Raw genomic sequence first — 25246 nt, forward strand, 5'->3', positions numbered from 1 at the left:
TGCCCAGGCTGGAGTGCAGTGGCATGATCTGAGCTCACTGCAACCTCTGCCTCCCAGGTTCAAGTGATTCTCCTGCCTCAGCCTCCTGAGTAGCTGGGATTACAGGCACCCGCCACCATGCCTGGCTAATTTTTTGTATTTTTAGTAGAGACGGGGTTTCACTATGTTGGCCAGGCTGGTCTCGAACTCCTGATCTCAGGTGATCCACCTGCCTCGGCCTCCCAAGTGCTGAGATTACAGGCGTGAGGCACTACATCTGGACTGCTGGGGTTTTTTTTTGTTTATTTGTTTGTTTTATTTTGTTTTAAGATGGAGTCTTGCTCTGTTGTCCAGGATGGAGTGCAATGGCAAGATCTTGGCTCACTGCAACCTCTGCCTCCTGGGCTCAAGGGATTCTCCTGCCTCAGCCTCCCAAGTAGCTGGGACTACAGGCATGTGCTTGGCTAAGTTTTGTATTTTTAGTAGAGATGGGGTTTCACCATGTTGGCCAGGCTGGTTTGGAACTCCTGACCTCAAGTGATCCTCCTGCCTCGGTCTCCCAAAGTGCTGGGATTATAGGCATGAGCCACTGAGCCTGTCCCTGCATTTACCTTTGAATCAGCAATCCTACTTTTAGGAATTCACCCTGAAGATATACTTCCAACAATAAGAAAACCCATTTGCACAAGGTTTATTATTGAAGCATTGTTTGCAATTGCAGAATAATTTAAACAACTTAAATGCCACACATCTAACAGTGCTTAAATGAACTATGGTACATTCGCACAATGGACTACTATGAGGTTGTAAAGAATGAGGAAGACCTCAATGAATTGATACAATTTCCAGAATTTATTAAGTTAAAGAAAGACAAAGTGCAAAAGATTATCTACAGTATAATATCTATTGTGTAAGAAAGAAGAAAAAATAAGAAAGAAGGAAAAATAAGAAAATACGCATATATCTGCTCATTTCAGCTAAAAAGAAACACAGGCAAGATAAACCAGAAACTGAAATTAGATACCTACAGGGAATGTCAAGAAAGGGATGAAAACCACAAAGGAAACAGGGATAAGAGAAAGGCACTTTCCTAAATATAACTTTTTGTGTAGTCTAGACTTTGGAATCATGTTAGTGTTTTACATGCTCAAAACAGAAAAATAAATAAAATCGGCCTGGCGCGGTGGCTCACACCTGTAATCCCAGCACTTTGGGAGGCCGAGGTGGGAGGATCACGAGGTCAGGAGATAGAGACCAGCCTGGCCAACGTGGTGAATTCCCGTCTCTACTAAAAATACAAAAATTAGCTGGGCATGGTGGTGCATGCCTGTAATCCCTTCTACTTGGGAAGCTGAGGTAGGAGAATTGCTTGAACCTGGGAGTCGGAGGTTGCAGTGAGCTGAGATTGCACCACTACACGCCAGCCTGGTGAGAGAGCAAGACTCCATCTCAAATAAATAAATAAATAATCAACAAGGATAAGGACAATCTTATATAAATGAAAGTTTGATACAAAAAGCTGCCAAATGAATGAAACTGATCATGAAATGAATGACATAACCACACTGAAGGACGGTTGGGGAAAAACACAAGCAACACAAGATTAAGACCCTGTGCCCTCAGGTTACAAACCCAAACGTCCCTAACAAACAATTAACTCGAATTAAAATTAGAGTTAAATGAAAATTAGAGTCATCTAATCAGAACTCGAATTAAAATTAAAATCTAATTTTCACAGAGGCATAAATTAACAGGTCTGAAATGACTTTCGTACATTCTGCAAGGGAGCAAGTAAGAAAATATTTAATATATTGTGTAAAATGGGAGTCAGTTTTCTCATTGTCAAAGACGGAAGTTGTGAACATAAAATACAGGATAAAATAAACCCTGTGGGCTGGACACAGTGGCTCACGTCTGTAATCCCAGCACTTTGGGAGGACAAGGCGGGTGGATCACTTGAGCTCAGGAGTTCGAGATCAGCCTGGCCAACACAGTGAAACCCCCACCTCTACTCAAAGTACAAAAAATTAGCTGGTCGTGGTGGTGGGCACCTGTAATCCCAGCTACTCAGGAGGCTGAGGCAGGAGAATCACTTGAACCCGGGAGGCAGAGGTTGCAGTGAGCTGAGATTACACCATTGCACTCCAGCCTGGGCAACAAGAGCGAAACTCCATCTCAAAATAAATAAACAAACCCTGTGTAGAAATTTTAGTGTGAACTCCTGGGGGTAGATAGAAAGATACTGTTGGAATGGATATAGCTGAAGGAGGATGTGTAGGTGTGTGTATACAAACTTATATAATGCTACTGCTATCACAGATCAAGTTCTCAATAATATTTTTCTAGGCTCTGTATTCCATTCCACTGGTATATTTTTCTGTGCCTACTGCACTGTCCTTATAAATTCTCTTTGATATTTTTATTTCTTTATTCTTTGACATTTATTTTACCATTAGTCTGTAAGTTTTCATGACAAATCTGGTTAAGGATTTGATTTAAAATTTGTTAAACTGGCCAGGTGCTGTGGCTCATGTTTGTAATCCCAGCACTTTGGGAAGCCAAGGCAGGAGGATCACTTGAGCCCAACCCATCAGGGTTACATGACAGGCGAGTCCGTGGGCTCAAGCGTGCACCTCAGACGGGGCTGCTCATGCTGTGCAACGTAGTAAGACCCTGTCTCTACAAAAAATTAAAAAAAAAATTAGCTGGGTATGATGGCACATGCCTGTAGTCCCAGCTACTGGGTTGGACTGGGGTGCTGAGGCAGGAGACTCGCTTGAGCCCAGGAGGCCAAAGCTGAAGTGAGCTTTGATTGTGCCACTGAACTCTGGCCTGCGTGACAGAGTGAGACCCTGTTTCAAAAAAAGATTACATTAATAGGCTAATACAGGCAGAATTGACATATTTCATAAGATAATCCCTAAGCATTGCATATTTTTTATGCTATTGGAAATAGTATTTTTTGTTTCAACTTCCAAATGTTTATCGCTGAGTATACAAATAGATTTCTTTTTTTTTTTTTTTTTTTGAGACGGAGTTTTGCTCTTGTCGCCCAGGCTGGAGTGCAGTAGTGCAATCTCAGTTTACTGCAACCTCCACCTCCTGGGTTCAAGAGATTCTTCCACATTAGCCTCCTGAGTAGCTGGGATTACAGGGGCTCACCACCACACCCAGCGATTTTTTTTGTATTTTTAGTAGAGATGAGGTTTCACCACGTTGGCCAAGCTGGTCTCAAACTCCTGACCTTAGGTGATCTACCTGCCTCGGCCTCTCAAAGTGCTGGGATTACAGGCGTGGTGAGCCACCACGCCCGGCCAATTGCATTTTTTAATATACCAATATTGTATTCTGCAGTTTGTATTCACCCTTCCTCCACCCTTTTGCTCTATCTGGTGGTCCCTTGATGGATATATGAGGCCCACCCACGTTGGTGGGGGTGGATCTGCTTTACTCAATCTACAGCTTCAAATGCTCCTCGTTCCTGGAAACACCCCTACAGACACACCCAAAAATGCTTAACCAGTGAGAGGTCATCCCTTAACTCAGCTGACACCTAAAATTAACCACTACCTTTTCCAAATATTTGAGGGTTTCCCACTCTTTTTCTATTGATTTTTAACTTAATCGCACTGTGGGCACAGATTACGGCTTGTATGGCTTAAATACTTTCCAATATATTAGGACTTGTAGGACCTGACATGGATTCTATCTTGGCAAGTGATGTGTGTATTTGAAAAGAATGCTTACACTGCTGTTACTCGGCAGAATATTCTGTAAACGTCAATTAGGTCAAGTTGGTTAATAGTATTGTTCAAGTCTTCTGTATCTTCACTGATTTTAGCTGAATTATTCTAGAAATTTACAGAAAAATTTCCTAGAACTGAGTTTAGCATGACTGCATGACTGAGAAACGATATATAAAAACTGATATATAAAAATGAATTGTATTTTTGTGTATTACCAATGACATTTGGACATTTAGATAAAAACTTGTTACATGACGTCAAATAAAAAATCTGGAGCTTAAGTTCACAGAACAGACAATGTCAAGAAAAATAAGAAGAAAAAATCTGGACTTGGTAAAGGGAGACTATTTGAAAGGATGGTTGCAAAGTGGTGGGGAGGGGCGTACTACTGCAGCAGGGAGAATGCACTGAACATAAGATCTGTTTGTCTCAGGGTTAGGCAAAGGGGTTTTCTTTTATAGGGAGGGAAAGTAAGTAAAAGAAGTGGGATGAAGGGGAGTGGCATGGTGGGACAGCAGATCCAATCAGTGACTTACCCTGAGTCCAGTCTATTCTCTCCAGGGGTGGAAGGGAGGGTGAGCCAAAGTTCAGGGGTCCGGGGGTAGAAGAGAATCTAAACCAAAGTCTGGTTCACAAGCATTTTGTTCCCATTGATCACTGGGGACAAGCAGTTTAGCTAATTTATGAGGCAAAGAATGGGAATTTGGAAGGCCTGTGTCTGGCCTCGACTGGGGTCTTCAAGGGTAGCATTCATGAGTCATACCGGGAAGGATGGTTCTCTGCAGTAAACTATTTTCCAGAACACCAAGGACAAGGGACTCCTTTAAATGTGTCTGTTTCCTAGGATCACAGGGTTCAGGTAAAATTCAACATTGTCAATAGACAAGAAAACGGGGGCCAGAAATGTGAAAATACAGGAAGTGCTCAGTATTGAGGATCTCAAGTGTAAAGGTATGACAGGAGGCGAGACTGAAAAGAGTAATGGTTACAGCCAGGTTTGAACATTTGAGTGCCAACCCATCAGGGTTACATGACAGGCGAGTCTGTGGGCTCAAGCGTGCACCTCAGACGGGGCTGCTCAGGCCCTCTCCTCCTAGTGAGGGCCCTGGTACTGGTTCCTGGGGTTTGCCCTGATAAGAGTGGCTAGATGCCTGGCAGCACCAGCTGCTGACTAGACTATGAGAGTGTTTGTCACCAAAAGGTCAGCTCAGAGAGGCAGAATGTGGGGCGGGTGGCTCTTGCTTCAAAGCCCCCTGATGAAAGAGGTATTAGGTTGGTGCAAAGGTAATTCTGTTTCTGCCATTAAAAGTAATGGTGGCCGGATGCAGTGGCTCACGCCTGTAATCCCAGCATTTTGGGAGTCCGAGGCAGGCGGATCACAAGGTCAGGAGTTTGAGACCAGCCTGGCCAATATGGTGAAATGCTGTCTCTACTAAAAACACAAAAAGTTAGCTGGGTATGGTGGCGGGTGCCTGTGGTCCCAGCTGCTTGGGAGGCTGAGGCAGGAGAATCGCTTGAACCTGGGAGGCAGAGGTTGCAGTGAGCCGAAATCGCACCACTGCACTCCAGCCTGGGCAACAAAGCGAGACTCTGTCTCAAAAAAAAAAAAAAAAAAAAGTAATGGCAAAAGCCGCAGTTACCTTTGCACCAACCTAATACTTTCTTCTCCTCAGACAGTCTGTGGCTGCATCACAGACAGCAGCCCAGCTGTGCTGGAGCTGAGTACAGGAAGCTGCTGCCGAGCTGTGGGGATGGGCAGGGACTCCACTCGGAAGCCTTATGTAGCCAGGGTTTCAACACTCCCTCCCCAAGTGTGAGCGCTGATTCCTGTTCGAGGGAGTGAGCCTCCTCCTCAGAATCACAAGTCTTTCTGCAAGGCAGATATGCCTCATGGGTGTCTACCTTTCAAGGAGCAATCCTGCCTGGACTGTCTTTTCCTCAACACCTTTGCTTTCATACCAGGAACAGAAGACAAAAGCCCAAAGCCATTAAAAACAAAGTAGCAATTAAAACACCCAAGGGCACTAAACTATTAGAAGAGGAATCTAGCCCCTCAGCAATATCTAAAAACGTACTTTGAGGGAGAAACAAGTCACTCTTTCAGAGAAGATGAGCCACCAGGAGCCAATCTGGAAGGCCTTCATGATGTAGGTGTCTACCTTGGACAAGGTTGCAGGAACAGCTGTAACGACCACAACAGCAGGAAGCTGTGCGGTTGCAGCCCCAGTCTGAATCCACCAGGCTAAGCTGTGCACAGGGACCACAGTCAACTGCCCAGGCTCTTTCCTCCAGCTGGATCACCCTCCCCGTTCCCCAGGTATTTCCTGCTGACGCTTCTTCTATCTCAAGGTACATCTCCCTGGTAGCTCCCTGGGGAGGGGCTCCATCTTACTCATCTGTGCTGGCTACAAAGTAGGGGCCTTGATGGAGGCTGGTCATCCAGACATAACCCATGCCCAGGACGAAGCATAAAAATACTTGTACAATGAAGAGTGGTTCAATGGTCCATTCTGTTTATTCAGAACAGTAAGATAAATACACCTTAAATATTAAAATTTTTTATATACAGAAATGACCCCACTCCCCAAAAAGTTTGAAAAAATATTGTCTCCTCCTAGATGATAAAGGCAAGAGGAGACAATAAACCCTAGATGACCCATGAAGGCAGAGCCAAGCCCTTGAGGCAGTTTCCTCAGCACAGTTTGGCCAACGCTGGAGGGAAGGTCAAGGAGGTCGAAGGAAAACGTTACGCTGAAAATCCCTTTCCAACGAGGGTGCCAAGCGCCGGTCTTGAACGAAGTACCCCGCCTCAGCATCATTTCCTGAAGCGCTTGAAGAGAGGGTGCACATGTTTGCTGGGCGCCTTGCTCCGTGATGAGTGGTACTCCATGTACACAGTGTCGTCGGCCCCGGACATAGAGCTCATGGTGCCAAAGCGCCGAGATGCCTGCCGGGAACAGCCCATGTTAGTCTCCAGGAGAAAAGACACTCCTTTTATAATATTTATGATCACAGCAAATTTTATAAGATGTACATAAATTTAATACATCATTTTAAATAATGTTTACAGATCGCTCGCTTACTGTGTCTCAGGCATTGTTCTAAGCATTTGACATGCATTATCTCCTCTAATCCTCAAAACTATTATAATCCACACCTTAAAGAAGAGGAAACTGAGACACAGAGAGATTAAGTAACCTCGCCAAGATCACACCGCTCTTAAGGAGATGGGGCTTGAACCCAGGTAGCCGGGCTTCAGACTGTTCTTAACCATAAGGCACACTGCCTCACTTAACAACAGCTTCTGAACAATTTTTTTTTTTTAAGAGAGAAACAGGGTCTCCATATGTTGACCATGTTGGTCTCAAACTCCTGGACTCAACTGATCCTCCCGCCTCGGCCTCCCAAAGTGCTGGGATTACAGACATGAGCCACTGTGCCTGTTCTGAACAGAATTTTTTAACAGTTAGGGCAGAAGTCCCTTAAAATCTCCTGAGACACCACCATGAGGCTTTGAATCAAGTGGAAGGACAGAAAGCTCTGGGCTTGACTCTTGGCTGCACCTGTCCCTGAGTAACCCTGGGGCAAGGAATTCGTGTCTGCACCTCACCTCAATGACCTCACCTGTAAAATGGGGATAACCATATCCATCCTGACATTTCTATCCTGTGAGGAGAAAGAACCAGGCACCTCCTCACAACCAGTGAGAGCAGTGAGAGCACGCTCCTGGGTTCCCATGGAGAGAGCTCCCTAGTCGGGGAGAAAAGCCTTAGGCTCAAGGGAGGACGGCCCCTCCGCAGGGACAGCTGCTTCCTCGGTCCAGCAGTTGCTCACCTTCCGGCTCTAATGGCAACTGAATTTCAAACGCACCTGACTGAAGTGCACTTCTCCCCTTGGAGCCTGATAATTCTCCATAATGCTCTCACTAATTAGACCATATATTTGCTTGTTCTACAGCAGGCAAATTTGTAGAATAAATGAAAGGTTGAGTATTTTCACAGAACTCTACATTTTTCAAAGTTAAGTATTGAAGCTACCAGAAGAGTTGACCTCAGAGCTGTCTTAGGGGCTAGAGGGCTCAGCTTTACCACTGAGGAGGACCCAGAGGAGAACTGTGTGCCCACGACCAGGAATGGCAGCCCTGGGTGGGGAACTACATGCCCTGGCCTATCACGCTCCCTCCAGTCGCCACCAAGGTGAGCTGGGGTCACCTGCTTGCCATCCTGGGCTTCAACATCAAGATCTAACGAATACTCGTGTGAGTAAAGCAGGAGACCAGTCACAGCCACTGCGAGCTCAGCTGTATGCAACAGGACCAGGGGCACACACCAAAAGGGCAACAAGGGTTGTTTCTATTCATCTCTTCCGTGTTTTCCAACATTTCCAAAGAAATCCCATGGGCCCATCCAGGGGCCCACAGACTACATGTCTGTGTCTGTGTCTACAAACGCTGCCCTGTGGGAGCACTGACACCTGGACCCTCCTCACCCATTTACTCACCTGGCTGGATCTGGAGCCAAACTCCCCAGCCACCACCTCCTCCTCGGCATCCAGGTCAGTGGCTGCCAGGACCTTCTGTAAGAGCTGCTGCTGCTCTTCTTTTGTCGAAAACGCCAAGTCTTCCTCCTCCATGCCAGCAAGCTTCGTGATCACCTGCAAAGCCCAAGCCAGCAGACATGCTCCCTTCTGCTCTCTCTCCCCAACCCTCCTCTGTCTTCTCCTGGGTCCACCTGCTCTGTTCACTTCCCTCCCCAAGCCCAGCCACCGTGGTGGCCAACAATGGAGAGCTTCTCCCTAGAATTCCAGAGACCAGCATCAGGAGCCGCTTTTAACACGGAGCTTGACTAATGATCTCAAGACCAGAGGGACATAGGAATTTCAGAGAAATCTGCCCCCAACACATAGCATCTAAATGATCATGTATGGAAGATCAACAGGAAGAATCTTAGTGACTTTAAAAGGCTCCTTCGGGCAGCCTTCACATCTTGGAGCAGGCAAAGGAGGAAGGGACAAGAGACTGGAAGGCACATGCTGTGGCCCTTTAAGAAGGTCCCTGGCATCTGCTGTGCCCAGCAACTGGGGCTTCCAGCAGGAATGAGCACATGAAAATGAAAACGATAGGATATCAGGAAGATATTTACAGGACTTCTCTGAAACAGTAAGAACAGCACGGTGGAGACTGGGTTTCATTTCTCTGGGGATAACTTACTACAAGGGCTCCCTATCCCCGCAGAAAACTGGGTTGATTCTGTAAAGGGAACTCTCCTTCCCTCCAATTCTCATAACGTTAATTAAAGGAAAATTCCTAGAAGTAAGGATCTGAGTCCTTCTGGGCAGGGATCCAGAGTATAGACGATGTGCACGTCTGCCCAGGGCCCAACCCCTCCAGGTCATGACTCGGGGAACTCCAACGACTGCTCCTCAACAGGCAGCACCGAAGACACAGCTCCAACCAACACAAACTACTAAGGTACGGTATTGTGCCTTTTTGTCGAGGTCACCTTTCAAAGAATTCAGAGCAGCTCCTTCTGACTTGGTGCTCCTCTGACCCTCACAGCTCGGCAGGAATCAGGAGGTAGGAATGCTATTACCAGCAGGGATTTTCAGGGATGGATAAAACGGTCACAATGCAAATCCTCCAAAAAACTGGGCTCAAAACCCGAGCATCTTGTCCTTTAGGCCAGCATGAGGTCTGAAAAGTGTCCCTGCCTCTAGCTAAAAGAGGGGAGGCGAGACAACCCCGTCCTCCTAAGGCCAATAATGGGAATTCTCACCAATGCATAAAGAGACACATTAAAAATGTATCTAAAAGGCAGCCTGGATTGCAGTCTTTTGCAATCAAGAACCTGGGAGTCTGATGTTCTAGGGATGTACTTTTAGTGGACCATAGGGGTAATTTAATTCCCCTACTTCTAGAACCCTCCATCTATCCCCAAAATATAAAGCCCTTCTGGACACCAAATACTGACATAAAAATAATATTTGTGTAACAGGAAAGAAAGCAAATGCCTCAGCCAATGAAAGTCAGCCAAAGCTTTAGAATTTCCCAATTATTAAAATACCTGATTCGTAGTACAGGGATGGCTCTGGTGTCTGGGAGGCAAACTGAGGCACACTAAGGCCTGGAGCTTACCAGCTGATGAAAGGAAGGGCTCTCCTAGCTACCTGGATTGGCATCCCTGAGAAAGCAACCCTGCGGGGCTCAGACTCACACAGTGCTGGCCATAGTGCCGTGGCTCAGACTCACACAGTGCTGGCCATAGTGCCGTGGCTCAGACTCACACAGTGCTGGCCATAGTGCCGTGGCTCAGACTCACACAGTGCTGGCCACAGTGCCGTGGCACCTCAGTCCTGCCAGGACGGCACGCTTCCCGCCAACAGCTGCCCTCAGTGATTCATGCAGAGATAAAGGGAGTTTGAGGCAAGGCCTCTAATCCCCGAATGCTTGGTGCCTGCCTGCTGACAGTGGTCCTCACTTCTCCTGGAGGCCAGGGTACCAAGAAGGCCTTGGTCCTAGTCTAACCAGAGGCCAAATGGATATGTACCTTGAAGCTATAACCTTGATCTACCAAGAATCTCTGCCGCTTGGTTGAGTAAGCCATTTCCTGTGTGTCCTGGGATACCAGTGAGTAGAAAAAGGCATTGTACTCCTCTGCAACCATCCCTGCGGGAAAAAATGAGAAAAGGAAAGAAAGAAGACAACGTTAGCCATTAGAATGCCAAGAGCTCAGGGTCCCAGGTTCAAAAGCAAGCACTGCAGTGGAAAAGCCCCGCACTTGGGGTTACCACCTGAACTTGGCATGGGATTGCATCAAAATTTAGAAGTCTTTTATGCTTCCAAGGACACCATCAAGAAAGTGAAAAAACAATCCACAGAACAAAAAAATATGTGGAAAGCATGTATCTGATAAGGGATTTGTATCTAGGTTATATAAAAAGCTATTGAAACTCAACAAAACAAATTAATTATAAAATGGGCAAAGAATATGAACAGATTATTTCTCCAAAAACAATATAACAATAGCCAATAAGCACAGGAAAAGATGCTCCACACCATCAATCACCACGGAAATGCAACTCAAAACCAAAACGAGATTATCACCTCACCCCTACGAGGGTGGCTAGAATCAAAAAAGCAGATAACGGCCACTGTTGTCAAGGATGTGGAAAAACTAGGACCCTCATGCATTGCTGCTGAGAACGCAAATGATGCTTTGGAAAACAGTCTGGCAGTTCATCAAAATGTTAAACACAATGTTATAACCACGTGACCTGGCAATTCCACTTCCAGGCATAAATCCAAGAGAAATGAAACTAGATCCACACAAACATTTGTACATGAATTTCACAGCAGAATTCTTCTAAGAGCCAAAAAGTGGAAACAGTGCAAAAGGCCATCAACAGATGTGTGGATAAATAAAATGTGGTATGTCCATGGAATCGAATATTATTTAGCAATAAAAAAGAATGAAATACTGACAGATGCTACAATATGGATAATTTTTTGAAAACATTATGCTGCCGGGTGTGGTGGCTCAGACGTGTAATCCTAGCACGTTGGGAGGCCGAGGTGGGCGTGGATCACTCGAGATCAGGAGTTTGAGACCAGCCTGGCCAACATGGTGAAACTGTCTCTACTAAAAATATAAAAATCAGCCAGGCATGGTGGCTCATGCCTATAATTCCAGCTACGTGGGAGGCTGAGGCAGGAGAATCCCTTGAACCTGTGAGGCAGTGGTTGCAGTGAGCCAAGTACTCCAGCCTGGGCAACAGAGCGAGATTCCATCTCAAAAAAAAAAAAAAAGAAAGAAAGAAAGAAAGGAAGGAAAAAAAAAGAAAACATTATGCTAAGTGAAAAGAAACCAGTCACAGAAGGCCCCAAATGGTTTGATTCCATTTACATGAAATGTCCAGAAAAGGCCTACAGACATGAAAGTAGATTAGGGGCTGCCTAGGGCTGGGGGTAGGGAACAAGAGGAAATTAGGAGTGGCTGTACATGGATGAGGGTTTCTTTTGGGAGCTCATGAGAATATTCTAAACATGAATTGTGGTGATAGTTGCACAACTTTGTGAACATGGTATTTCCTAGGTTTTCTTCGAGGATCCTTACAGTTTGAGGTCTTACATTTACGTCTTTAATCCATTATGAGTTGATTTTTGTATGTGGTGATAGGCAGGGGTCCAGTTTCATCCTTTTGCATACAGTTAGTCAGTTTCCCCAGCACCATTTATTGAATAAGGAGAACCTTCCCCACTGCATATTTTTGCCAAGTTTGTTGAATTGGCAAAAATATGCAGTGGGGAGGGTACTCCTTATACTTAGTTGGCTGCAAGTACATGACATTATTTCTGGGCTCTCTATTCTGTTCCATTGGTCTATGTGTCTGTTCTGTACCAGGACCATGCTGTTTTGGTTACTGCAAGCCCTATAGCATAGTTTGAAGCTGGATACTGTGAGGCCTTTGGCTTTGTTCCTTTTGCTTAGGCTTGCTTTGGCTATTCAGGTGCTTTTGTGGTTCCAAATGAATTTTATAAGTTTTTTTCTAATTCTGTGAAAAATGATGTTGGCAATTTGATAGAATAGTGTTGAATCTGTAGATTGTATTGGGCAGCTTGGCAATTTTAATGACATTGTTTCTTCTAATCCTCGAGCATAGAATGTTTTTCCATTTGTTTCTGTCACCTATGAGTTATTTCAGGAGTGTTCTGTAGTTATTCCTAGGTTTTGTCTTTTGTTTTTACAGCTATTATAAATTGGATTGTGTTCTTGATTTAGCTCTCAGCTTGAATGTTACTGGTGTATAGAAATGCTACTGATTTTTGTACACTGATTTTGAATTCTAAAACCTTACTCAGTTGCCTATCAGGTCTAGGAGCCTTTTGGTGGAGTCTTTAGGGTTTTCTAGGTATAGAATCATCTCATTAGGAAGACAGATAATTTAACTTCCTTTTTTCCTATCTGGATGCCTTTTATTTCTTTATCTTGCTAGAGTGGTCTGGGTAGAATTTTTAGTACTATGTTGAATAGGAGTGGTGAGGGCGGGCTCTGTCTTGTTCCAGTTCTTTTTTTTGGGGGGGACGGAGTCTCGCTCTATCGCCCAGACTGGAGTGCAGTGGCGTGATCTTGGCTCACTGCAAGCTCTGCCTCCCGGGTTCATGCCATTCTCCTGCCTCAGCCTCCCGAGTAGCTGGGACTACAGGCACCCACCACCATGCCCAGCTAATTCTTTGTATTTTTAGTAGGGATGGGGTTTCACCATGTTAGCCAGGATGGTCTCGATCTCATGACCTCGTGATCCACCCGCCTCGGCCTCCCACAGTGCTCGGCTGTCTTGTTCCAGTTCTTTTTTTTTTTTTTTTTTTTTTTTTTTTTTTTTTGAGACGGAGTCTCGCTCTGTCACCCAGGCTGGAGTGCAGTGGCCGGATCTCAGCTCACTGCAAGCTCCGCCTCCCGGGTTCACGCCATTCTCATGCCTCAGCCTCCCGAGTAGCTGGGACTACAGGCGCCTGCCACCTCGCCGGCTAAGTTTTTGTATTTTTAGTAGAGACGGGGTTTCACTGTGTTACCCAGGATGGTCTCGATCTCCTGACCTCGTGATCCACCCGTCTCGGCCTCCCAAAGTGCTGGGATTACAGGCTTGAGCCACCGCGCCCGGCCTTGTTCCAGTTCTTAAAGGGAAAGCTTCCAGCTTTTGTTTGTTTAGTATGATGTTGGCTGTAAGTTTGTCATAGATGGCTTTTATTATTGTGAGATATGTTCCTTCAATGCCATTTGTTGAGGGTTTTTATCATGAAGGAATATTGAATTTTATCAAAAGCTTTTTCTAGGCCAGGCACGGTGGCTCACGCCTTTAATCCCAGCACTTTGGGAGGCTGAGGTGGGTGGATCACCTGAGGTCAGGCCTTCTAAACCAGCACTGCCAACATCGCAAAACCCTGTCTCTACTAAAAATACAAAACTAGCTGGGCATGGTGGTGCATGCCTGTAGTCCCAGCTACTTGGAAGGCTGAGGCAGGAGAATAGTTTCAATCTGGGAGGTGGAGGTTGCAGTGAGCCAAGATTGCACCATTGCACCACTCCAGCCTGGGCAACAAGAGCGAGACACCGCCTCAAAAAAAACAAAACAAAACAAAACAAAAAACCCCCCAAAAAAACCACCTTTTCCTGTGTCTATTAGGATGATTATATGCTTTTCATTTTTAATTGTTTATGTATGTGGTGAATCACATTTATTGATTTCCACATGTTGAACCAACCTTGCATTCCAGAAATAAAGCCTATTTGTGGTGAATTAACTTTTTGATATGCCACTGGATTTGCTTTGTCAGCATTCTGTTACAGATTTTTGCACCTATGTTCATCAGGAATACTGGCCTGTAGTTTTATTTGTTCATTGTGTCTTTGCCAGATTTTGGTACCAGGATGATACTGGTTTCATAGTATGAGTTAGGGAGAAGTCCTTCAATTTTTTTGAATAGTTTCAGTAGAACTGCATACATCTGGTTCAGGACTTTTTTAGTTGGTAGATTTTTTTTTTTTTTTTTTGAGGTGGAGTCTCACTCTGTTGCCCAGGCTGGAGTGCAGTGGCACCATCTCAGATCACTGCAACCTCTACTTCCTGGGTTTAAGCAATTCTCCTGCCTCAGCCTCCCACGTGGCTGGGATTACAGGCACACACCACCAAACCCAGCTAGTTTTGTATTTTCAGTAGAGACGAGGTTTCACTATGTTGGTCAGGCTGGTCTGGAACTCCTGACCTCAGGTGATCCACTCGCCTCAGTCTCCCAAAGTGCTGGGATTACAGGCGTGAGTTGCTGCACCTGGCCTTATTTATCTTTTCAAAGAATCAGCTTTTTGTTTCACTGACCCTTTGTATTGTTTTTGGGTCTGAATTTGATTTAGTTCTGCTCTTAGTTATTTCTTTTCTTCGGCTAGTTTGGGGGGTTAGCTTTTTTAAAGTTTTTCTAGTTCCTTCAGGTGAAATGTCAAATTAATTTGAGATCTTTCTATCTTCTCGATGTAGGTGTTCATTGCTATAAACTTTCCTAACATTACCTTTGCTGTACCCCAGATATTTGGTATGTTGTATCTGTTTTCATTTGTTTCAAATAATTTTTGATTCCTGCCTTAATTTGTTTATCCAAAAGTCATTCAGGAGCAAGTTGTTTAGTTTCCATGTAATTGTGTGGGTTTTTTTTTTTTTCTTTTTTCTTTTTAGAGATGGGGTCTCTCTATGTTGCCCAGAATGGTCTTGAACTCCTGAGTTCAAATCATCCTCCCACTTTGGCCTCCCAAAGTGCTGGGATTACAGGCATGCACCACTGTGCCTGGCCAATTGTGTGGTTTTGAGAGTTCCTCCTGGTACTGATTTCTACTTTTATTCCACTGTGATCCAAGAATATGCTTGGTATGATTTTGACTTTTTTGAATTTATTGAGACTTTAATAAAGTCGAGCCTAAAGTCTCACATTGCTTTGTGGCCAAACACATGATCAACCTTTTTTTTTGTTTGTTTGTTTTTAAATTGTGACAGAGTCCTGCTCTGTTGCCCAGGCTGGAGTGCAGTGGCATGATGTCAGTTCACTGCAACCTCTGCCTCCCGGCTTCAAGCCAGTTCTCCTGCCTCAGCCTCCTGAGTAGCTGGGACTACAGGCGCACGCTGCCACACCTGGCTAATTTTTGTATTTTAGTAGAGATGGAGTTTCACCGTGCTGCCCAGGCTGGTTGCAAACTCCTGAGCTCAAGCAATCTGCCGGCCTCAGCCTCCCAAAGTGCTGGGATTACAGGTGTGAGCCACTGCACCCGGCCCATGTGATCAATCTTAAGAGTATATTCTGGGGACAGATGAGAATATATATTCTGGGGTTGTTGGGTAGAGTATTATGTAGATGCCTATTAGATCCAATTGTTCAAGTCCAGAATTTGTCAGTTTTCTGCCTCTATAATCTGTCTAATGCTGTCAGTGGGGTGTCAAAATCTCCTACCACTATTGCGTGGCTGTCTAAGCCTTTTCCTAGCTCTAGAAGTACTTGTTTTATGAATCTGGGTGCTCCAATGTTGGGTGCATATATATTCAGGACAGTTAAGTCTTCTTGTTGAATTGAACCATTTATCATCGTGTAATAACCTTTTTGTCCTTTTTTAATGTGGTTGGTTTAAAGTCTGTTTTATCTGATGTGAGAATAGTGACCCCCTGCCCCACTCTTTTTTTTCATTTGTGTGACAGATTTTTCTCTATCCCTTTACTTTGAGCCTATGGGTCTTGTTACATGTGAGACAGGTATCTTGAAGACAGCAGAAGGCTGGGTCTTGTTTTTTTTTTTTTTTTGAGACAGAGTCTTGCTCTGTCGCCCAGGCTGGAGCGCAGTGGCCGGATCTCGGCTCACTGCAAGCTCCGCCTCCCGGGTTTTTACGCCATTCTCCTGCCTCAGCCTCCCGAGTAGCTGGGACTACAGGCGCCGCCACCTCGCCCGGCTAGTTTTTTGTATTTTTTAGTAGAGACGGGGTTTCACTGTGTTAGCCAGGATGGTCTCGATCTCCTGACCTCGTGATCCGCCCGTCTCGGCCTCCCAAAGTGCTGGGATTACAGGCTTGAGCCACCGCGCCCGGCACTGGGTCTTGTTTTTAATCCAATCTGCCACTCCATGTCTTTTAGGTAGGGTGTTTAGGTTGTTTACATTCAAGATTAATATTGATACATGAGGCTTTATTCCTATCATGGTGTCATTAGCTGGTTGCTCTGTAGTTTTGATTGTGTAGTTGCTTTACAGGGTCTGTGGGCTATGTGCTTACGTGTATTTCTGTGGTAGCAGGTGTCACCAGTCTTTCATTTCCATGTTTAAAACTCTCAAGCATCTCTTGTAGGGCCAGTCTGGTGGTAACAAATTCTTTTAGCAATTGCTTGTCTGGGAAAGATTTTATTTCTTCTTTGCTTATGAAGCTTAGTTTGGCAGGATATGAAATTCCTGGTTAGGATTTCTTTTCCTTTTTTATTTTTTTCTTAAAGAGACTGGGTCTCATTATGGTTTTTCGGTTTTTGTTTTTTTGTTTTGAGATAGAGTCTTGCTGTTGTTGCCGAGGCTGGAGTGCAATGGCACGATCTCAGCTCACTGAAACCTTTGCCTCTTGGGTTCCAGCAATTCTCCTGCCTCATCCTCCTGAGTAGCTGAGATTATAGGCGCCCGCCACCATGCCTGGCTAATTTTTGCATTTTTAATGGAGACAGGGTTTCACCATGTTGGCCAGGCTGGTCTCGAACTCCTGACCTCAGGTGATCCACCTGCCTCAGCTTCCCAAAGTGCTGGGATTACAGGTGTGAGCCACTGCACCTGGCCTGCTTTTTTTTTTCTTTTAAACAGGGTCTTGTTCTGTTGCCTAAGCTGGAGTGCTGTGGTGGGATATCAGATCACTGCAACCTCTGCCTCCCAGACTAAAGCGATTCTCTTGCCTCAGCCTCCCGAGTGGCTGGGACTACAGGCACACACCACCACACCTGACTAATTGTATTTTTTGTAGAAACAGGGTTTCGTCATGTTGCCCAGACTGGTCTCGAACTCCTGAGTTCAAGCAATCTGCCTACCCTGGCCTCACAAAGTGCTGGAATTACAGGTGTCACCTGCCGTGCCTGGCCAGGATTTCTTTTCGTTTCTTTAAGAATGCTAAAAACAGTCCCCCAGTCTCTTCTGACTTGTAAAGTTTCTGCTGAGAAGTCTGCTGTTAGCATGATGAGTTATATGACCCTTTTCTCTAGCTGTCTTTAAGATTCTTTCTTTTGTATTGACCTTGGAAAGTCTGACAGCTATGTGCTCTGGGGATGATCATCTTGTACAGTAAGAAGATTCATTCTCACCATAGACCTTAGCAACCTTAGCATAAGATTTTTATTCCCTTTCTTAAATAATTTTTACCTTTTCACTTTAAGAAAGCACTTTACAGCTTCTCTTTGGCATATCGGAATTGTTAGCATCATTACACTTGTGCTTTGGGGCCATTAGTAAGATAAGGGTTACCTGAAAACAAGCATTGAGACACAGTGACAGTCCATGACAACTGAGATGGCTACTAAGTGACAAATGGGTGGGGAGAATTTAAGCATGAATATGCTGCACAAAGCAAGAATTCACATCCTGGATGCTACTCAGAATAGGGTGTAATTTAAAGCTTATGAACTGTTTATTTCTGGAATTTTCCGTTTAATATTTTTAGACTACAGTTGACCACGGGTAATTGAATGTGGAAAGGAAAACTGCAGATATGGGGGGACTACTGTTTGAAGAAATTAGGACAGAAAATTTTGTGGCCTGAAAGACTTGATCCTTCAGGAAAATCTGAACATTTCTGCTTTGTAGTTCAAATGTCAGTAGGTTAAGCATACTGCCCTTGAATATAATTGTTTCTCAGTCTTAGAAGAGCTCAGACATGCAAAGACAGGAGCCAAGTGTCTTATGTTAAAGAGTGTTTTGAGTAAGAAAACAATTCTATTCATTTTTTTTTTTTTTTTTTTTTTTTTGAGATAGTCTCGCTCTGTTGCCCAGGTTGGAGTGCAGTGATGTGATCTCGGCTCACTGCAAGCCCCACCTCCCGGGTTCATGCCATTCTCCTGCCTCAGCCTCCCGAGTAGCTGGGACCACAGGCGTCCGCCACCACGCCCGGCTAGTTTTTTGTATTTTTAGTAGAGACGGGGTTTCACCATGTTAGCCAGGATGGTCCCGATCTCCTGACCTCGTGATCCGCCTGCCTCAGCCTCCAAGGATTACAGGCGTGAGCCACCGTGCCCGGCCTTCTATTCACATTTAAAGGAGTTTTTAAGGCTGGGCACAGTGGCTCACACCTGTAATCCTGGCACTTTGGGAGGCCAAGGTGGGTGGATCACTAGAGACAAGCCTGGCCAAAATGGTGAAACCCCACCTTTACTAAAAATACAAAAAAATTAGCTGGACATGGTGGTACATGCCTGTAGTCCCAGCTATTCAGGAGGCTGAGGCAGGTGAATCACACTTGAACCCAGTAGATAGAGGTTGCAGTGAGTCAAGACTGTGCCACTGCACTCCAGCCTGGGTGACAGAATGAGACTGTCTCAATCAATCAATCAATCAATCAAGGAGTTTTCAAATTAGAGTAAGGAATAAGTAATGAATTACGTTCACATTTACTAGCAGATCATATTCCTGTCAGTTTATAAAAGCTACTGTCTCAGCCTCCCAAGTAGCTGGAACCACAGGCACACACCACCACACTCAGCTAGTTTTATTTTTTGTAGAGATGGGGTCCCACTACATTGCCCAAGATGGTCTCAAACTCCTGGGCTCAAGCTGTCCTCCTGCCTTGGCCTCCCAAAGTGCTGGGATTATAGGTGTGAGCCACTGTGTCCAGCCAGTCCACTACATTTTATGATTTATAAGCTCAATCCTCACAGCAGTCTTGGCAAGATAGGATTGTCACCCCCACTTTGGATGGGAAAACCAAGGCTCAGAGGAGCAAATAATTTGCCCAAGGTGACACAGCTGGTCTGGTGCCCGAGTCCATGCTATTTCTAGTCCATGCTATCTGCCTCATCTCCATTTTAAATACAAGCTACTAGATGCTTCTTAAACACATTTGAATGCAGTACAATTCCAACATATGCCCACTAATCTTGTCATTTTCAAACATCCCAGCAGTCCAGATGCCTCCTTGAATAAGCAAATTCCTTGAGGACAGGGACTGTGTCCTTGTCTCAGGATGTGCCCTGGTCCCAGTAAGACAGATATGGCCACCTCTTAGCAAGAGCGTCAGTCCCTGCCATGCCCACAATGACGGTCTGGGCCCTTTTACTGCAGGAAGCAAGCACGGGGGTGCCACACCTCCTTAGGAATGTGGATTTGCACCTCCTCACTCACTGTGCTTGCCCTGCCCCTGCTACAAGCTGCCACCAGGGCAGCACTCTGCACAGGTTTTGAATGATGTGTCCATTGTGTGTCTGCCCAAGCTGCTCCTAGCAAACCTTTCCCTGCCTCCTGTTCAAGTTCCAGAAGCAGCTTCCAGCTCCTCCACTTATACTGCTGGCCCAGCTCTGTTTTCTCCCTTCCACATCTAGCCCATAAGCACTGCCTTGCCCTGGCTCCCTCTTACCATCCACCAACACAGCTGCACAGTGTACAGAGCACATCTGTGTGGATTCCATGCTGCTGTCATGGAAAACACCTGCATATTCACCCCCAAGGCATGAAAAATAATGATGGGCATAAGGAGCTAGGTCTTTGCTTTGGGATCCCCTCCCTCCAGAGTCTATTTAGCCCCAGGGCACATGGCAGCTCTCACCCCTATTGTCTTCCTAACTAAAGTGGTTTAGGAGGAGTGACCTCCTGCAACAGAAGATGAAAGGCCACTTTACCTTTTTTAGCTCGAAGCACCCGCCCTAGCCTTTGGGCTTCCTGACGCCTGGAGCCACCATGGGATGAGATCTGAATGAGGACATTTGCTTCTGGCAGATCAAATGAGGTGTCACCTACCTACAGAAACAAATCAGAAGATTTTTATACATGAGGAAAAAAAAATCAACTCAAACCATCCCTGACCTAGGCCTGCGCAAGTCGGTGCTGACACCCACCCCCATCATCAAGGGACACCAGGAACCAGGACAAAGGCTGCTGCGACACACAGGATCCAAAATTTAAATAAGTTCTGTAGATAATTTTGAAACATAATCACTCTTTTATCCTCTTTGTACCAGGGTCTATCTGATACAGGCAGAGAGGTGAAGCAATAAACCTCAGAAAGGCATCTCAGGGTCTCTAGGACCTTGTATGAGTTCTCCTAAGAGTCATCCCAAACAATTAATCCCAGGCATCAGTGACATTCAGAGTGCTGGGTGCCAGGAGCCCAGAGATGAGAGGGCCCTTCAACAGAGACTGACTTTGAGTCATTCTTTTTTTTGGCTACAGAAATATGTCTCCACAAAACCATCCATACTCTTACCTGGTGGCCACTGACACCAGCAGCACACATGGGATGTGACCTGGGAGGAACAACTGCCCCATATGGGATTCTAACTGTAGGTGGATTCCTCAGCTCTGGGGCTGCAAACATCGAGGTTCCCAGCCACAGACATGAAGGTTTGGTGCTTATGTGCCCAGCCACAATCACGTAAAATCTCATTTCTTTCTTTTTTTTTTTTTTTGAGACGGAGTCTCGCTCTTGTTGCCTAGGCTGGAGTGCAATGGCACAATCTCGGCTCCACTGCAACCTCCACCTCCCGGGTTCAAGCGACTGAACCCTCCTGCCTCAGCCTCCTGAGTAGCTGGGATTACAGGTATCTGCCATCACACCCAGCTAAGTTTTGTATTTTTAGTAGAGACGGGGTTTCTCCATGTTGGCCAGGCTGGTCTCGAACTCCTGACCTCAGGTGATCCACCTGCCTCAGCCTCCCAAAGTGCTGGGATTACACCCATGAGCCACCCCGCCCAGTTGTAAAATCTCATTTATTTTGGGCTTCGGGTCTGTCTTAATCTGAGTGACTATTGTAAACTGTGGGGCTACAGCTTCTGATTTCAGAGTAAACCATCCCTGAGCTGGGCCTGCACAAGTCTGTGCTGACATCCACCACCCATCAAGGAACACCAGGAACCAGCGCAAAGGCTGCCGCGACACACAGGACCTCCAACTTGTAAAGAGAACTTCATCTGAATGCCTACTTTTGCCAGAGTGGGAAATGAAATTTTTTTCCTTTTATAAACAAGGAAATACAACTTAAAACTCCTACATCCCAAAAAGAATTGGAAAAAAACTCAAAGAGCCTTTATAGATTACCCATGATGCATGCAAACCCTCGATCTGCTCCTTCCACTAATGCCAGGCAGTATCCCCTATCCCTGGACACGGTGGAAATGAAAACATACATGAGAAGTTCCTTCAGCAGACGTGAATTCGCTGTCCAGGAATCATAGTGTACCCCCCAGGTCCCCAGAGTGCTAGGGGCCTCACCTCCCCCCCATATGCCACACAAACCTTGGATATGAAGATGGTGTTAATTTTGGGGTTGTGCTTGAAATTCTGGAGAATTTGCATCCTTTCCCCCTGAGACGTAGGTCCATAGATATAGGGTCTAAAGAAGAACAAAGCTGTGTTAGACCAAGAGTCACGCCTCAGTTGTCTTGAAAACACATCAGAGGGAAAAAGGAGCTCAGGCAAGCTATTCTCAAGTAGAAAGCCCTCTGTCATGCAGGAATATCGTTACACCCACAAAAGCGACTGGTCACAGACGCACCCCCGAGCCTTCCCCACTGACTCTAGGTGTAGGCCCACCATTCTCTTCGGGATTCCCTCCTTTCCGTTTTTCATTTTCCTTTTGGACTATGCTTTTTCCTGCTTCAGCATCTCTCACTCTCAGCACAGATTCTATACAAGGAGAATCTCCAGATTTCATGAATCCCAAAGAGAGTGACGAAGAAAGCACTGCTATTTCCAAAAAAAGGCTAGAAGCAACTGTCTGCCAAGACACAAGCATGCTCCAAGAGATGAGCAGAAAGGAGAAAAGTGCCCTTCAGCCATCTTTGTGCTGATTTCCCATAACACTGAGTTTTAAAAACTTCTCTTTAATTTCCAGCCCCCTGCCAGGCGCGGTGGTTCACGCCTGTAATCCCAGCACTTTGGGAAGCCAAGGCGGGTGGATCACCTGAGGTTGGGAGTTCGTGACCAGCCTGACCAACATGGAGAAACACCGTCTCTACTAAAAATACAAAACTAGCTGGGCATGGTGGTGCACGCCTGTAATCCCAGCTACTCGGGAGGCTGAGGCAGGAGAATCACTTGAACCCGGGAGGTGGAGGTTGTGGTGAGCCGAGATCACGCCATTGCACTTCAGCCTGGGCAACAAGAGTGAAAACTCTGTCTCAAAAAAAAAAAAAAGAAAAGAAATTTTCCAGCTCCCTGCCAAAGGGCACAACTCTATCAATGAACTCAATGGTTATCATCCCATAGCGTTGGGAATGTCACACTCCTTCCTTCTGTCTTGGAATGTGACGGTGGACAGTTTTTGTAGCTTCCCAAGAATCATAACAACAGTGATGGTGATGATGACAACAACAAAGACAATGAGGACAAAGTACAGGTAGGCAGGACCTACCAATACCAGGCACCAAGCTGAGTACTACATTTAAGAAAAAAAAAAAAAATCCAGCCAGGCGCAGTGGCTCACACCTGTAATTCCAGCACTTTGGGAGGCCGAGGTGGGTGGATCACCTGAGGTCAGGAGTTCGAGGCCAGCCTGGCCAACATGGTGAGACCCCATCTCTACTAAAAATAAAAAAAACTAGCTGGGTGTGGTGGCATGCACCTATAATCCCAGCTACTCGGGAAGCTGAGGCAGGAGAATCACTTGAACCTGGGAGATGGAGGTTGCAGTGAGCCGAGATCGCACCACTGTACTCCAGCCTGGGCAACACAGTGAGACTACATCTCAAAAAAAAGAAAAGAGAAGAGAAAAGAAAAAATCCAGCCAGTCCTGCCGAGACTCCTAGGCACTGTAAAAGACAGGCTTCATGTTCCCCAGTTTACATGTGGGAAACCAAGGGTGAGGAGCCTGAGCAGGTGGAACCTGGGAGTGGCTGCTCCACTGCCCAGGTCCATTAGCACCCAGAGCAGTGCCTGTTAACGGGTGTGCCTCAGAGAGCAAACCCCTCGCCTGTGGGGAAGCTGGACAGGGTCTGGGGCAGCTGCATACCCAGGCTGATGGCCTCTGGTTAGCCCAGTCACAAGCTGCCCTGCCTGGAGTGTCCCGGCCACCACAGATTTTTATCATTTTCTGTGCATGTCATGAGGTGAAAAAGGTTAGAAGTCCCACTCATCAGAACAGCCTGACTCTTGATACCCAGGGTTTTAGGTGGTTTTCTCCTCCCCCATCACCAGGAAAAACTACTTGCACAGTGGGGAGCCTTCGGTTTCTGAAGGTTCCCCCATACAGATGAAATAGAAGGATAAGCATCCTCCAAGTGGAGAACTTCACATTTACTGAACACTTACAAGCTGCCAGGGACAAGAATCCACTCCCCACCATCAAGGGACACCAGGACCCAGGACACACTGGGTGGCAGTAGCTCCATGTGACCGAAGTACAAAAGGAGTTCAGAGGTAAACAACTTCCCCACATCCAGTCTGTCTGATCCCCAAAACGATGCTCTGCCCATGGCCCCACACTGCCACATAACCCCTAAGTCTCTCTTGCAAAGTGCTTTGGTGATAGCAATGCCTTTCTTATGAAGGCTGGGAGGAGCCAAAAGCTTGAAGAATCCCCACCACAAATGACCTAAGAATGGAGCAATGCCCAGGAGTCACAGGATCACTTTTTTTTTTTTTTTAAAGGATGGGGTCTCACTCTATTGCCCAGGTTGGTCTTGAACTCCTGGGCTCAAGTGACCTTTCCACCTTGGCCCCCAAAGTGCTGGGATTATAGGCGTGGGGCACTGCGCCCAGCCCACAGGATCATTTTATTTTATTTTATTTTATTTTTGAGACAGAGTCTCGCTCTGTCACCCAGGCTGGAGTGCAATGGCACGATATCGGTTCACTGCAAGCTCCGCCTCCCGGGTTCAGGCCATTCTCCTGCCTCAGCCTCCCGAGTAGCTGGGACTACAGGCGCCGCCACCTCGCCTGGCTAATTTTTTGTATTTTTAGTAGACGGGGGTTTCACCATGTTGGCCAGGATGGTCTCGATCTCCTGACCTCGTGATCTGCCCGCCTCGGCCTCCTAAAGTGCTGGGATTACAGGTGTGAGCCACTGCACACAGGATTATTTTAGAAGCGAGAAAACCAAGAAGAAAAAAAACTACTTCATACATTTAAAGGCCAGAGGCACAAAAAAAGGTAAGAAGTACACATTGTAATGATCATTCCAGTACACAGGAGACAGCCACAATCTGCTGCCCTTTGCTGTGCCAGACTGGTTCAGAGTCGACAGTGCCAGGCAAATTCACGTCCCTGCCCAAGCAGATGCTCGGGAGGCTACGGCTAAGGCACCAGCCGCAGGAGTGCTGCAAATGTAGGTGGGGGAGGCCCCTGGAGTGAGGCTCCAGAAGACTCTGGAGGAGCATTGCTGTGGGAGGAAGGATGGGGAGGGAAGATAGTTCTTAAATACGGCACAGTAAATATAGGAACTGTCTCATTGCCCTGCTTAAATTGGCACTAATGTGACAGTACACAAACCCACAAAGAAAACAGAAGAAGAAATAACAGCAGATGAGAGAAGTGGGTAACATTTCAGAAGCTGAAAAGCAGACAGATGCAGGCACAGTACCTGAGCTAACAGACTAGAGAAAGCAGAAGCTGGAGCCGGCAGGAGGGAAGACCGATACAAAACCCGCCACCTCTGTGTCCTCTGCGGCATGCAGGAGGGCTGAGAAACTAGTCACCAGTTGCCTGAGAAGGTGGGGAGGTACACAGGAGGACTGGCAGCATGTGAGTGTGAGGAGCAGTTGGGTCTGGCCAGCAGCAGGGAGGCCACCTCCACTGGTGGGACACTAGAGACTTACCCTCCAGGGATGCCTG

General features: G+C 46.1%; 1 protein-coding gene across 2 annotated transcripts in view; it reads right to left on the reverse strand.

Annotated features, from left to right (window-relative positions):
- Window positions 1–6218: 6218 nt before the first annotated feature.
- The window catches only part of ERCC3 (ERCC excision repair 3, TFIIH core complex helicase subunit), a 145324-nt gene continuing 126296 nt past the window's right edge, over window positions 6219–25246 (reverse strand). Inside the window, exons 12-16 of one of the 2 annotated variants that reach the window (XM_050752530.1) lie at window positions 21713–21809; window positions 20100–20217; window positions 10271–10389; window positions 8226–8378; window positions 6219–6672 (exon numbers count right to left, since the gene is read on the reverse strand). In XM_050752530.1, coding sequence (XP_050608487.1) covers window positions 6541–6672; window positions 8226–8378; window positions 10271–10389; window positions 20100–20217; window positions 21713–21809 — 619 coding nt within the window. In that variant the 3' untranslated portion in view covers window positions 6219–6540. Of the gene's footprint in view, window positions 6673–8225; window positions 8379–10270; window positions 10390–17634; window positions 17737–20099; window positions 20218–21712; window positions 21810–25246 lie in introns of those variants that run through there. The other variant, XR_007718410.1, reaches the window with a different exon arrangement.

The sequence above is a fragment of the Macaca thibetana genome, chromosome 12 (genome assembly GCF_024542745.1).
Source record: "Macaca thibetana thibetana isolate TM-01 chromosome 12, ASM2454274v1, whole genome shotgun sequence".
NCBI lineage: Eukaryota > Metazoa > Chordata > Mammalia > Primates > Cercopithecidae > Macaca > Macaca thibetana.